Below are 15,224 nucleotides of genomic sequence, written 5' to 3' on the forward strand. Positions count from 1 at the left end.
TAATCGTAAGGGCGTAGTTGTAAAATTTGAAATAGTATTATCAAACGATGATATGAACTCTTATGCTATTTATTTTAAGAGAATAGTGTATATGATATTTTGACTTCTTTGCATCTTCTCTTTCAGCGATAAATTTTGTTTCTTAGGTTGACAGCTGGTGACAGCTTAAACATAGTTATAAGGCTGTAATTGTATCCCACGAAGTCAAAGGATTACCAGCTAATTTTCATGTTCAATCATTATATTTCAGTTGTCACCAGTTGTCACATAATTTAATCATCTTTAAACCTCAAAGTGAAATTTATCACTGCAAGAGCAAATGCAAAGAGCCCACACAACGCACTTTACGTAAAGGACGTCCCAAAGACGTCCTTGAGATGTCCGTGCTCTGTGCTTTGTAAGTAAATGCTATAAGAAAGCTTTAACGTGTCCAAGACAACGCATACCGTGGCTAATATAAAGCTAGATTATCATATGCGTTATTCTTTTATAAAATAAGAGGCAACAGATTTTGTATTCTCGTTTGACAAAATCATTTCAAATTTTACTATTACGGCTTTACGACTAAAACTTTTTTATGTGCAATGGCCTTTAAAATGGTTTAAATGTACAATAGGCATCTCTCAGCAAGTGACACAGTTCACGCACGTGAATTATTTTATCCTTGTTGTTGTCAATTAAACATGGATAAAACTCAGATTCACTATTGTACTGTGTCTTTCTGTGTCTCTTGCTGGAAATCGCCCGATATCAGTTTATCGAAATTTAAAAACTGAAAGCTTCTGACTCTTATTCGCTTTTTTTTCTCGACAAAAATCAGCGACAAAAAATTTGATCGCGAATATTCGAATTTTGACACTTAAAAATGCTGCAAAGAAGAAAACAACGAATATTTTTTGTTATTTATAAATGGCTTATGTAACGGAAATGGTCCTATTTTGTTCCAGTCTTTCGAAAATGTAATTTTTACACGATTAAGTGCACATTCAAATAAACTTTAGCACGATTATTTATTAGAATTTATTTATTAGCTTTTTTGCACTCGCTATATTGAGTAAGTGCAAAAATTCGATTTATTAATAAAACTCAAGCAGAGTTTTAATTTGACAAGTAAAATTTTTTTATTAATCAGTAATTCAATCAACTTCGTTTTTTTACAATCTTTTCCCAACGTTCTGGCATATGATAGCATATCTCGATGAAACGATTTTGTGTTGAAAAAGGCAGAAATACGATTTCGACGGCTTTCAAACGCGCAAATTTTTTTCCCATTCACATCGTTTTGTAAAAATCAAAACAATGATAATCCGATGACGTTATGCTAGAATACGATGGGTGTGATATTTCATTTCATTTCCTTTCGTTTGCCCAATGTTTATTTTGTTGAAAAAAAACGACTCCTTTACAATTGGTCAGAATTAGACGCTTTTACTATCTTTAAATTGTCTAATTGTTGATAGTACTTGTCAGACCTAATTGTTTATTTTACGGGGAGCAGCTCAAAATAAATTATTCCTTTGCAATTCTACCAAATCACCTTCTCAGATTGCAAATTAGTTTATAACATGGATTTTATACGTTTATCTGCTGGTTTCCAAGTGCATTCATGTTGAACATTATTATATAAAAACCGTTTTTCATCGCCAGTCACAAATTGATTCAAAAACTCTATTCATTTAGTCGGCCAAGCAAAGAAACAGCTCCAGAAATTCAATTTATTCGCTGCAGTTAGTAAACTCCCATATCTCTTCGAGCTTCAAAGTGATCTTTTTTAAATACCGAAACGGTTAATTTGCCAATGTTGAATCTGTCGGCAATCTCTTCTGTTGGAATTCGTTATTTTGCTAAATTGCGCACAATATTATCATCTAGTCGTCAAGGTGGAAAAACACCACGTTAGAATTTCGCAAACCATTTCTTAACAGTTTGAATTGCACGATCTTGATAAGCTGTTTTCATTTTTTATGATAATTCCAACTGTTACATTCTTTCGAAACTCATGCAGCATATGCCGTAAATGCAACTTTGCTTTGCTCATTTTTAAAATTATTTTCGTTAATTCAATCAAAACACACGTTCTCTTCTTAAATGAAAACTGAACATGTTACTTTTTCAATGTTTGCCGTTATTTATATAAAATTAACTAGATAAAGAAATGATTTCATTTTATCTTTATCTACATTATTGGAATGTATATTATCTCCAACTTTATCTTAAAGAAGTGTTGTTATTTACAAATGTTAGTTAATGGACCGAGTATGAAATATTGTTCTTAGTTTCAACTTCCAAGTTACCATTTATCAGAAAATAATAGCACAATGTAAAAATTGCCATGAAAGTTCAAGTCTTTCGAAAACTTACAAGAAACTTTGTATCATTATGATGTGTTATATATTTCCTCTATAATTTTTCAACTATAAATTTTATTTGCTTATTGATCCAGATTAAGAAAGGAACATTTTTCGTCAGATAGAATGATTTGAAGAAATCCTGTTTTTAAGAAACAAAGATTTATAAATAGAAATATAAACTTATTATTTTATATTCGAAATTATATTTCACATTTGCTGCTTCAACGGCGATATCACCTTCAAACTCTATAGATAAAATGGTATACATAATTTTATCTAGATAAATTAAAAATTAAATTACCTTTGTCTTAACTAAAATACGTTTATATGTAATTTATATCACCTTTATCTATGCAATTTCAAGTCATTTAAGTGCAACATTGCACTTTTGTGTGGTAGTGCCATTGATTATTATGTGTACGTACTGCATATAGATGTGTAATACGTGCTCATAATAATCAATAGCACTATCATACAAATCTCTCAATGACATCTATTGGAATCATGCACGAGCTCTAGCACTCACGCCACTTATTTTCATATGTACATTCATTCAATTTGTTACAAAGAAGTGTCGATTTCTTGTAACAAATTCAATAAATAAAGTATCGAGGGGCATTTATTATACTGGTTACTGATTAGGGCTTACCAATTAAAGTTCTACCAATTGTTCGAAAAAAGATTTTCCTGACAGTCTCTTTAAGGGATTGAATACGTTTTTATATTTCATTTCGATTTTAATAGTGCTACTCTGTGTACTTTGTCAGGAATAGGTTTCTAGGAAAAATCGTTATAATGCTTCCCGGAAAGCATCCGTTCGCGTGCCTATCAAGTTCGCAGCGAAATGCTGCGTCATATTACTGCAAATAAAAAAAACAAGAGGAAAAAAGAATCGCCTTGCCCGCGGTCACTTTGATTTCTCCCCTGAGTTCCGCTTTTTCCGTGTAAAATTACATTTTCGCTGAGAAATGTTGCCCGTCGCGAAAATTGGTTGCCTTGGCCGCGGCAGGAAAAAAAACCCGCGCTTTCCTTTTAAAAGTATCAATACGAACGCGCAGCTTGCAAAGGGATTTACAATGAGAAACACAACTCTGTTGAGAGGAGATAAATGTTGAAAATTTCCCCGACAATGTTTGATGCAAACAAATTTAGATCGGAATAGACCATCTCGTTGCAAATGAAAGAAAATGCTTATCTTGTTTACGTAATAATATCGTTAATCTTCTTATACGCGATATTCGATAAAAACCTCTTCAATCGCTTGTCGTTGCCAATCAGGGTAACATATCTTTTTTTTCCTTTCGTTGTAATTTATTAAAGAGTTTAAATTGCCGAGAGTCAAAGTATTACTTCTTTTTTTTTGCGATTAATTTTAATTTAAATTAAAATTTATAGCTACAAATGGAATCGCGTAGCGCAATTTCTGTAGATTGGACTTCGCAATTAAGTCTCGATAATCGAGTTCCCTTTCGCCTCCAAGTCCCTTTTCCCGTTACTTCATAAATGCAATGTCAACGAACGCGCCACAGAATACGGCCGAGTGATTTCCGTGTATCCGATTGCCGTTTGACGTATACGAGACTGCACAATCGTTATTTAGGAATTATCTATTTATACATTTGTACTTCGAATATGACCTCCCTACCTGCCCTCCCAAATATCGATCCCCCGCGTGTCGCTGCCGAACGTCCTGCTTGAAAACGAGGTTACGACAAATACAAAATTTATTATTTGCCGGTGGACGGGGACGAGGTGAGGACCCATGCAAGTGCCGGGCGCAGGTACTGTGCTCGATTACGGAGCTCGACAGACCGAGAACCAATCATTTCGCACGACCGACGATGCTCTCGTGGAACCTTGAACTTTGCATTTCGTCGAAGATGAATCGAATTTTCGCGTGCCACGCGGAACTTTTTATTTCGCGCGCGTCACACGCCGTATCAGCGAGGCACTTCTTCGAACGGGTGGGATAAGTCTGGAATTAATGTCCCGTTACGAACACATGAAAAATAAACCCCGCAATCGTCGCGATTTCGTTGAAAGATGGAGAGATTATTTTGGCGAGTTTTTATTCGCTACAGGATCTTACAGCTGTACGTTGGCAATACTGGAATTTTGTGTACTGCAATGAAATACTCGTATTTTAAAAACATTGTTAAAATCAGTGTGCCGTTATTTAAATAAATTTATCTAAATAATCATCAAGATAAAGAATTAGCTTCCTATTTTTATCGAGATTATTTTAATGTACCTATATTATTTTCATCTTTATTTTAGATAAAAACAAGTTATCTTTTTTAAATTAGATAATGTGAACATTAATGAATATTGTTTTTCCTCAATTTTCAAGTTTCCATTCATTCTAATAAAAGAATTTTTTAAAGTGATCAATTTGCTCGATAGCAGTATTATCTAAAAATGATCTGGATTAAATCATATTACCATTTATCTGGATAAATTAAAATGAAATTATCTTTATGTTATCTTAAATACATTTTCATATAATTTATCTTATCTCAATCTAGAAAACTTTAAGTTTTCTAAGTATAACCCTGGTTAAAATATGCGTATGCAATGCGATTTTAATAATGTTGCAGAAATATTTTTAACGCATTGTGAAAATAAAGACTATTAAAATTTTATGTATAAATATTTGTGGACGTGCGCACATTTCTTGATTCCTCAAGATTATAAGGAATTATATATAGTCTTGTGTTTCATATACGCACGAATCTACTATGATGGATGAGGTGAGTCACGTGGAGTTATTTTTAAAAGTGCTCAGTAATTGTCGCGTAATTAAAAAAATATTTCTAATTAAAATATTAGGCGTAGAAGTTAATTCGATTTCTTTTTTTAATAAATTTATCATTTATTGTAATAGTCTTTTTAGCCATCGAAATATTCGCCATTATTATCGATGACTTGGTTTCATCTGTCAGGCAACTGACGAATCATCTCTCGAAAAAAACGATTTTAATGCTGTGAAGTCATCGGTGTTTTACGTATCTCTTCTAAAATTTTAAAATATACGTATCAGTGAAATATTGGAATGGTCGGAACAGGTGATAATCTGATGGAGCTGGGTCCGGAGACTAAATCGTATGGGAGAATTTCCCAATTCAATGAATAAATGAGTATTTTTTCCTTTTCTCGACATGTGGCCGAGTGTTGTCGTGCTGTAAAATGACTTGCTTTGTTCGATGTCCAGTAAATGATCTTTTTTTTATGTTTGTTCCTCAAACGGATGAATTGCTGCTGGTAACGCTCTGAATTGATAGTCTGACCAAATTCTAGCGACTCATAGTATACTACTTCCTTTACATTTCGCAAATACACAGTAAGACCTTTTTAGCATGTATATTCAATTTCTCAGCAGATATCATTTTTTTTTTGTATATCTTATATGTCACTGCACCTTTGCCCACAGCAGAACAAATCATTTCCACGGCAGTATTTTTCTTTAATTGAAATGCGAAAAGAACAGAATGTTTAATATGACTATTGGATGCCATTGTGTTTTGTGAAGTTATGTCGTCTGTTTTTCCAAAAGCCACGAATGTATGAACTAGATTTTTATTTCTTCAATTATCTATGAAGATCGTATTTTTATCAGTAAATTAATCAAGTGCAATGTTTACCGGGGAACAAATATTTTATAAACAATGATTATATATAATCATGTACCAAATATGTCCATATACATATATTAAATTTTAATAATCAAAACATACATACTTGTGCATTATATATGTTGCAGGCAAATAGCAATTTTAAGAAAATAGTATCTGACTAGGCAAATAGCATTTGCCAGGTTAGGTTGGGTTAGAATAAATTACATAATTTTTGTGTTTTTAAAGCAGGCATTTTGTGTTTTTAATTCTTTACTTTAAATATACAACATGCTTGCTTGAAAAACACAAAAATTCTATAATTATTGGATTTTTAAAGCAGGCATTTTGTGTTTTAATTCTAAGCTATTTGACCAGGCAAATGCTATTTGCCTACAACATATATATATATATATATATATATATATATATATATATATATATAATTATATATTTATTTCTATATAATTATATACGTAGATATATACATTATGGATATATTTTATATATAGAGTAGAAACGCCTATTGGGATAGATTTCTAATATGAGGTAGCGAAGTTTCTGCTACATTAATAAATGTATATATGTGATTGATATCATCATAAACTTATTACTCTTGGGGTGAAATCTACTTAGTAGAAAGTTCATTATCAGATCACGCGTACAGTCGTTGAAAAAAAAGTTTTGAAATTGAATGTTGCCAATATTTATTGAGATGAGTCTTTAAATCTTGTTTTTTGTAAAATAAACTAATATTTCATAATAAATTCTGCATGCAGTGATAAAGTAAAGTTGCATTAATAGAAAAATATGGAATTTGCTTAATTATAAATATTAGTTTTGGTGATCGTAAAATTGCAAAGCGTGAAATTCATGTTATGAGACACAAAATTCTCATCTATTATTGCATATTCTGATTTCAAGAGCTTTCCAAAGTGCTATAATATAGTTTTTCATTGAGGACTTTCAAATTATGAGGCTTCAACGTAATGGCTTTCAGCATTAGCACTGATTGTGAGACTTAAAATATCTCGAAGAGAATAGATTTTGGAGGAAAATGTTACGTACAAAAGTTTTTAAGTATCAAAAGAGTTATTTGATTGGTTAACTAGATTTTGAGTCTAGAGCGTAATTTAAACCTAGTAAAGTCCAAATCGATAAGACCCATATCATATGAAAAAACCTTTTTGTCTCATATTAGGAACCTTTTTTTTTTTTGAATTCGGCAAAATCGGCAATTTTGATAAAAAATTTTATATACAACAAAGTATAACTACTATCGGTTGCTAACTTTTGGCGATAAAACTTAAATATATTTACTATAATTTGGATATTAAAATAGGAGTTAATGATACAAATTAACTAAATTATAAGCCTTTAGAAGAAGGTGAAAGTGTAAGAAAGTGTCACTGTCGGTATCTATGTCGGGATCTATGTCGGTATCGATTTTTCTTTACTTATACCAAATACATATTTCACAAATGGTTCGTTTAATTTCAAAATCAACTCGAGCTCTAAATCGGGTCGTGAAATGTCTTTGAGACTATTTTTGGAGATGATGTTTCTTTAATGCCTATTTCCACCAACGCAGATTAACTTTTGAGTTTACCTTACTCTTTATCTTTCATTAGTTCTAAGAATTAGAAAAAAGTAAAAAGTAAGTTAAACTAAGATCAAAGTTAATCTACATTGATGAAAAAGGGCATAAGACATTTCGTAACTCGATTTGAGACTTCGGGAATTTTAATTATCATGACGCTACACACTAAAATAATGTTAAATATACTTTTTATTTTAATACTATTGCAATATTTCTAAGAGAGAACATTTTATTGCTTCAAGTTACATTTTTGTAATACTGCGGTGAAACATTTTCGCAATGTTCCTTCAATTTTTCCGCGTTGTATAAGTATAATATCAAATTACAAATATCTATTGTTGCATATTTGTTTCGATCCCTGCTTCTTTGATATGTGTAGCTGATTGCGCCGCCGCAACGAAAGTTAAACGTTAACGAGCGGGATGGAACGTCGAGGAAAGAAAGACGGGAGGCAACTTTGAGATCGTGGCGGTGCATCTCGTTGTCTTCCACAGATCCTGCACGTGTCCCGATAACGAAACCTGCCCATAATTACTTTGCTTAACTGGGCATGCACCTCGCGAAATTACAATTACAAATCGGTGGCAAGCGAAGCTGCATCGCGCTTCCTCATCAATTATTTATGAGCTAACCCGTTGCCGCTCTCGGCGGTCCTCTCCTTGCTCCGAATCCACGTTTCAGATTTATCCGAGCGGGCTTCGCTTTCCGTGCAGCACGCACCTCTTTCTCGCGTGTGTCGGTGCGTGCCGTGCGCTGCGTGCACGCTCGCACGTCAAACGCACGTCTCTGTCACATGCGATATTAGAATTACGAGCTCGAAGATCTCGATCCAGTGCTTCTTTGCTTAAGCTTGACTCTCCTAATGCGAACGAATCTTTTTCTTTTTTAATTTGTTAACGAGGAGGAATTTGTGAAAGATTACGGTCCGATAAAATTCTGGAGCACATTGCAAAATATCATCTTACTGTAGATGTGTCTAAAAATGACTTAGCACCTCACAATTGCTTCGCGGTCTAATTAGTCCGAAGAATGAAACAGTTTTCTAGAAATCTTTCAATGCCGGTCGCTCTGAAATGTTCATTTATTAAATTAATAAATGAACGAAATTAGAAGTTCTCGGACTTTTCCGCAGTCATGTCATTCTAGTAAATTCGATTCAGTCTATCGTGAGAATAAATAATATCGAATGTGATAAAAAATATTTAGAAAACACGTTTAGTGAGCTAATCGTGTATAATCACGACCAAGTGTTGGATACTCCAAGCGCTAATGACGTAATGCATTCATGTCCGCTCGAGATTTTTTTTTCGACTCGCTCCTTCTTTTGATATAGGAAGGTCATGCGTGGGCATCGCGAAATACGTGCGTCGTTCGTTCGTTTGATCGTTTTTGCGCGTTAATGTCAAGAATTTCCTAAAGACGAATCGCATATTGCGTATAATTGCATTCCGCATCAGCTCTGCCTGCATTGTTTTTAATTTTGCTTGGAAATATTGCGTGTATTCCACTTCCTCTCATGCCTTATACAAAATTCAAAGCGACGCGGCAACTTCCACGAAGCGTGAAACTACTTCAATTGCAAAATTGTTTTGAGGATGTGTTACCCATTTATTAAAAATGCATCATTATTATTATTAATTTAAATTAAATGAACTAAATATGACAGCTATGTTTAGAACATTCTATTTTTATAAAATAATGTATTTTTACAGTTTATTTATTTGTTACCGTTGTAATATTAAAATTAAAGAAAGACAAAAATTTCAATTCTTTATAAATACTTTAAGTATTCGAAATGATTTATATAAAATTTTATTGCGACTTAATTGTACTGTAAATAAACAAATAAATTTATTTACTTAAAATACTTATACGTATATAAAAAAATCAAATTTTTGTCATTATCTCGTAATACATTTATTTCCATTAGAGCACATTTTTACTTTTTATTAAAATAATTTTTGATCTAGGGAGGAAATCGTTGCTATACTGTTTGTATTACTTTGAAATGCAACAAAGAACTTAAATTTTTAACTTGTAATTCTTTTCCATTAGTTGAAAATAAATAATACATCTTTAAAACTTACGGTTGGATAAATTTATTATATTTGATGAAAAATAAATCCTTTTTTTCTTCGACGCCAAATTATTGTTCCATAACGTATGATATTTCTGTTTCAACGTGATATAAATATTTTTAATGTGCTGGATTAAGTGACAGTATTTTCATATAATTAATTTTAATGACCTATAATAAATAAATTTGAATTCGTGATTGAGAAATTATGAGAATGATATTCATAAATGATTTTCATAAATTTGGTATATCCGCTTGATTTCTCATCTTCAAGTCAAATAACATGCGACGTGTAAATGCACTAAATAGTTTTGCCAAGAATATTATCATAATTAATAACCAGAATGCGCGGAAAAATAGTGGATGTGAGCGGGAATAATTATTGAGAATTGGAGGAGAGGATTTGTCGCTTCGAAAGTTCCCTGAGATTTATTTTTAGAGAACTCGTTTCTTATTTACCGTTGCCTTGCACACATGCGCAATCTTATATTCGCAATTAAAAATCTATTTTAGATTACTACGACGGGAAATTTGCCGAAAAATACTATATATAGTTTGAGATATCATGTGATAATTGGATTAGTTAAATTTTTCGATTATCTATAACCGACAGAATTCACGGGAGAGCGCTGTATACATAGATGACACATATCGTGCAATGCAGGAAACAAAATTAGAATTATATGTACAAAAAAACCATCCACTTCTACGCGAAGAGAATTTGTTGAAATACGGATCTGAAAATAATTACGTTGAAGCATTAGAAAAATTGCCCGGGGCGTTTAAGCTGATTGCCAGAATGTCGAAACTTTGCGTCAATATTATCACGCTTGAGCGTCCTACATAATTATTTTTATCTTAATTTTCTCCAACGTGAAATTATTTTCTGAACCACATCTAGCTATAATTTTTAGACGGCGCGGTAGAAAATTGTTCTTTCCATGAATGAACGGCGGCGGAGAGTCTTCTTTTAGACGTACGTAGAACGACGTTCCGTAAAAATAATGCGTCTGAGAAGCCTGTCGTATGACGCATCTCAGTGCAAAGGAAGTGACGTCACAGTATTATGGTTACGAGTCCCTCAATAGTCGGTCATGGTTGACAAACCAAGCGTCCACTTTTTTACTCCCTTCAAGACTCACCCGTTCTTCTCCCACTTTAACGTATGGCCTGCCTTTGACCAGGAGATTGCCCTTAGAGGTGTGCCGTGTGAGAGATCATAAGTCAGCCATTTTGTGTGCAGACCGTTTTTTAATACGTGGGCACGATTTCGAAAGTAAACTCGACACGTAGAAATGAAAATAAGAGGAAAAATCGTATGAATAATATTATCTTATTTATCTACATTTCGCTTACAAATTATAAATATACTTTCGTGCTCTATTTATCATTTGCCGGTCTTATGAGAGGTGTTCGAAGTGACGATGATGGACTTTTAATAATTTCGCATTTCCTTGAATGCGTTATTATCGAGGTTTTTAAGAAATAGTTATTACCGAAATTATTCAAGCGAACATAAGTTTTGTTGAAACACGGAGAGTGGCTGTAATTCGAAAACGTAATCATTTGGGACCTCTTTGATAATAACTGTAACGTCCTGAATTTATTGCTTTTTTTTATGCCCATATACTACGAAGCACGTACGCTGTATATGGAAAAGAGGTCTGCGCTTGATATTCGTCTAAATATCAGCTGTCCATTGGATTTGGATACATCGATACGTGGGTCGATCGTTGCCCGCGCATTACTGAACAAGATTGCCATATATGCGTCCGTTCAGGTACAGAAACGATACGTGGGCCAAAAGAACACGCGTCAAAGCTGCTTTAACCGGTCTACCTTAACCAGAAAGTGTCCGATATTACAAGTGACAAGAAAGAGAGAGAAAGAGAGAGAGAGGGAGGGAGGGGAATTATAATGAGATGCACAACGTGCAGTTTATTACATTCTCGCAAAAACGATTCTAATCGAGAATGTGCTTCTACTTTATACATGTAGCATATCGCAAATGCACGCAATTTATTTTACGTGCATTATGATTAAGATCTGACGTCTGAATGAAGCATCGCAATCAAGAATAAATTTTTATGCGCTTTTATATCTACGTTGGAAAAAGACCTTAATAATATAACTAATAATTATTGTTATGTCATATCATTACGGCAATTATTTGTTAGTATTTTTACGTATTGACAAATGTATATTATTTATGAACAGGTATGGATAATTAAATTTTCTCGATAATTTAATTTGCAATGTAATCTTTATGTGGTAAAGCTCATAAATTGTGTTCTTATTTAAAAATCATTGCAATTAAGATATTTATAAGGAAATGGGATCTCAAGTCCACTGATTTATGTACACGTCCAATTTATATTTTACTACTAATTGTATATAATGACTTTTAAGTTGGAGTCACTTGCTGAAAGTTAAACGGTACATTCGTTCTTAAATAAACCTATTAACTTGTTTGCCGATGGAAACTTATCTTTTTTAATGCTGCCATTTTTAATGATGACAAAATCGATTATTTTACCTGCAGCATTTCGAGACGTGACGACGCCTGTGGTGCTGCCATATCTCAACTGTCTATTGCTGGCGGTGTGCTCTCGTTCTGCAAAAACAACAAAAGTTTCGTTATCTCTGAAATAATGAATGAACACTCATTAATATAAATTTTATACCATGTACGTGTATTATATTCTATTTAATCACTTATGATTTAAATTCTCCTATTTAAAGTTTGACAAAAAATTTTTTATTGTGTTTTCTTGCGTAGATAGTTTGTTGTCAAACTTGATAAATATTCATCGATTTCTTATATATCCTATATTACATAACAAAGTTACAATAACGAAATTATTAAGAAAGAAAAAAATTATGTTTAAATATTTAGAAATTTTCAATTTGATGTTGTTAATATTTTGCGATACAGAATGGTTAATAACTTAAGGATTGTATTATACTTATTTTCAAAGTAATTAAAAAATTATGAAAAAATTATAGATTTTTCTATATTTGAAAGGAATACAAAAAATTTGACAATTTTCTATCTGGCACAAACTGTTATTTTTATAGGAAGTGGAACTTTGCTCACTCTAATGTATTAAAAAATAATTATAAAAAGCTAAATTTTTTTGTAAATACATTACTTAAAGTTTAGTAAAGTTGTAAAGAGTATGTGAAGTTTCTTTGCGATAGAGATTTTATAAATAAATAAAATTTATTTATTTATTTACGAAACAATTGCAAAGAAATTTTGCATAAAATATTTTAAATAATTAAAAAATACTAAAGAATACTTACACAAGAAATTAAGACTATTCTTATTATTTTTATGAATTTTAATATTACAACAATAAAAATTAATAACAAATAAAATGAATAAATTGAAAAAGTGCGTGAGTGTTTAATAAAAATGTTATAAGCATACGTATATTTTTATAGTTTTTTTATAATATCAGTAAGTAAATAATAATACATTTATATAAAAATATAAAAATATATAAAAATAAATATAATACAGTCTTAAAAATATTGTTATTCTTTAATATACATATAACTATTATATTTAAATATAATTAGTTACAGAAGAATAAAAAGAAAAAAAGACAATGTACAGTTATATGTTCATATCGCGAATGCGTACACTTGGCACAAGACGCCGTAATAACATCATCTTGATAACATAAGTTTGGAATTAGCAAATTCAATCAATTTCACATATTTCTCACGGGGATTACGGAGTGCTTTTCTGGTTCGTTAAATTGAAATACTTGTGGATTATTCCGATAAAGGTAGCAGCGTGGGGCTCGTAAACACTAAACACTTAAACAAATGTTGCGTATCTGTAATTCTACTGGCAGAGTGGTAATATCGCGGGTGAAAATAGATCGGTTCGGGAGTGTGTGCGCGGAAAACGATGCAGTTTCTCGAGTTCCAAATGATTACACTTAAAATAGAGTTGCACTCTGGTATTAGCTACAAAGTATAAGTGCCCTCATAAGTGGATGCATCATAATAACTTCAGCCCAATGAATCGGCTTGCTCTGCGTTCAGAAATTTGTCATTTGCAAATTCGCAACGACGACGTGTCGAGTACGTATCAACATTGGAATGTACGAAAATTGGATGTCCCTATTAGAAAATGTTAATCGGGCTAGTACGTATTCTTTTTAGATTAATGTTAAAAAAAAGTACAAAAATTGATAATTTAATTAATTTTGCAATTATTAAATAATAGGAATTACTACATTAATTTTGAACAAATGAAAATATAAAATTCTCTTAAGCCGTCGATCTCTCGAAGTCGCGCAAAGAGAAACGTCAAGCTATCGTGAGTGCACGCGATTTCCGAGCGGGGATATATCAAAAGGTTTATAATTGGCTTTCACTTTTTGCTTCCACCTGCCGCATTACTGTAGAGCAATTCGCGCTGCGCTCGCAAAGGTAATTGTAAAGCCAAAACGAATTCGAGCTCTGGATGGAGCGGCGCGGGACGAGTAAGCGCCCCGATCATTGTTGCTCTTTCGAGCAATTCACTCTTCTATAAAGATCGAGTCAGTGCGGCTGGATCAGCGTGGGCGCGTTTGATATCACGTTATCGCGCTCGATCGTTTTCATACGCTTCTCATTCATTCGGCGTGCACAGTTGGCGTTAGAATAATCGAGACACATATTTTCAATCGCTACGTAAATCTAGTTCCGCGTAAAGTAGAAACTACCGCCTACCTTTCTCTTCCGTCTTTTTTTTTTTTTTTTTTTTTTTGACAGTGCATCCGCAATGCAAATTCATTAAAATTTGACTACGACTGTCGTCCTTGACGAGACGCTCTTCGGCGAATTATTGACAAGTGATGGCTCGCTGTGTAACAGTGTTTTTAGGCCAGCAGACATTGTGACTCACCAACCCTGACGTAATCGCGAGACTTTTATGGTTAAGAACCGAGAGACATAGCGGCTCGCGACTTATTTGCGATTTTCTCCGAGCGTGAAGGCACACATTTCGCGCGATGGAAGTAATCCCTGATCGTATTAGATACTTAATTAGATCATCGTGTCCGCAGCAGAGAGATGAACAATTAAACCACGGTATTCTAACAGATTGCATCCACATTAATCAACATGAAATAATGATATCATAAATTAACAACTACTAATTTTAGCTACATTGAAAGAAAGAATTGGTTAAATCAATTTCAAATGTCTCTGGTAAAAATTTTTTTACAACTTTTATATGAATTTTGTTGGACTCTTTTCAGAAAAATATTAAGAAAATCTATATCTTTTCTTAGAATTGTATATATTAGATGTAAAAATTAAAGATATAAAATACAACAGAATAAAAATATAAAAGTTCTGAGAGAAAATTTTTTTAAATAGTTTAAGATTTGTATAAAAAATCAGAGAAATTTTTCAGAAAGTTAAGAAATTATGCAGAAATTCTGAAAAGTTTTTAAATTTTGAAATTCTGAAAAATTATAAAATATAAAAAATTTTACGAAAAATTTATCTCTATTGAAAATTATTTTTATAATTTTTTACATAGTTTTTTTAAATTTTTATTAAAATTTTTTAAATTTCTG

At 32.3% G+C, this 15,224-nt stretch overlaps 2 protein-coding genes across 2 annotated transcripts in view; one reads left to right on the forward strand and one right to left on the reverse strand.

Moving 5' to 3' along the window:
* The window catches only part of LOC105196291 (neurexin-3), a 502,597-nt gene that overhangs the window by 34,080 nt on the left and 453,293 nt on the right, over window positions 1-15,224 (forward strand). The gene's annotated exons all lie outside the window — the stretch shown is intronic.
* The window catches only part of LOC105196285, a 52,024-nt gene that overhangs the window by 31,381 nt on the left and 5,419 nt on the right, over window positions 1-15,224 (reverse strand). Inside the window, exon 2 of the mRNA XM_011162107.3 lies at window positions 12,176-12,253. Within this exon, the coding sequence (XP_011160409.2) occupies window positions 12,176-12,217 (42 nt within the window). The 5' untranslated portion in view covers window positions 12,218-12,253. The remainder of the gene's footprint in view (window positions 1-12,175; window positions 12,254-15,224) is intronic.

This window comes from Solenopsis invicta, chromosome 4 (assembly GCF_016802725.1).
Source record: "Solenopsis invicta isolate M01_SB chromosome 4, UNIL_Sinv_3.0, whole genome shotgun sequence".
NCBI classification, from domain to species: domain Eukaryota; kingdom Metazoa; phylum Arthropoda; class Insecta; order Hymenoptera; family Formicidae; genus Solenopsis; species Solenopsis invicta.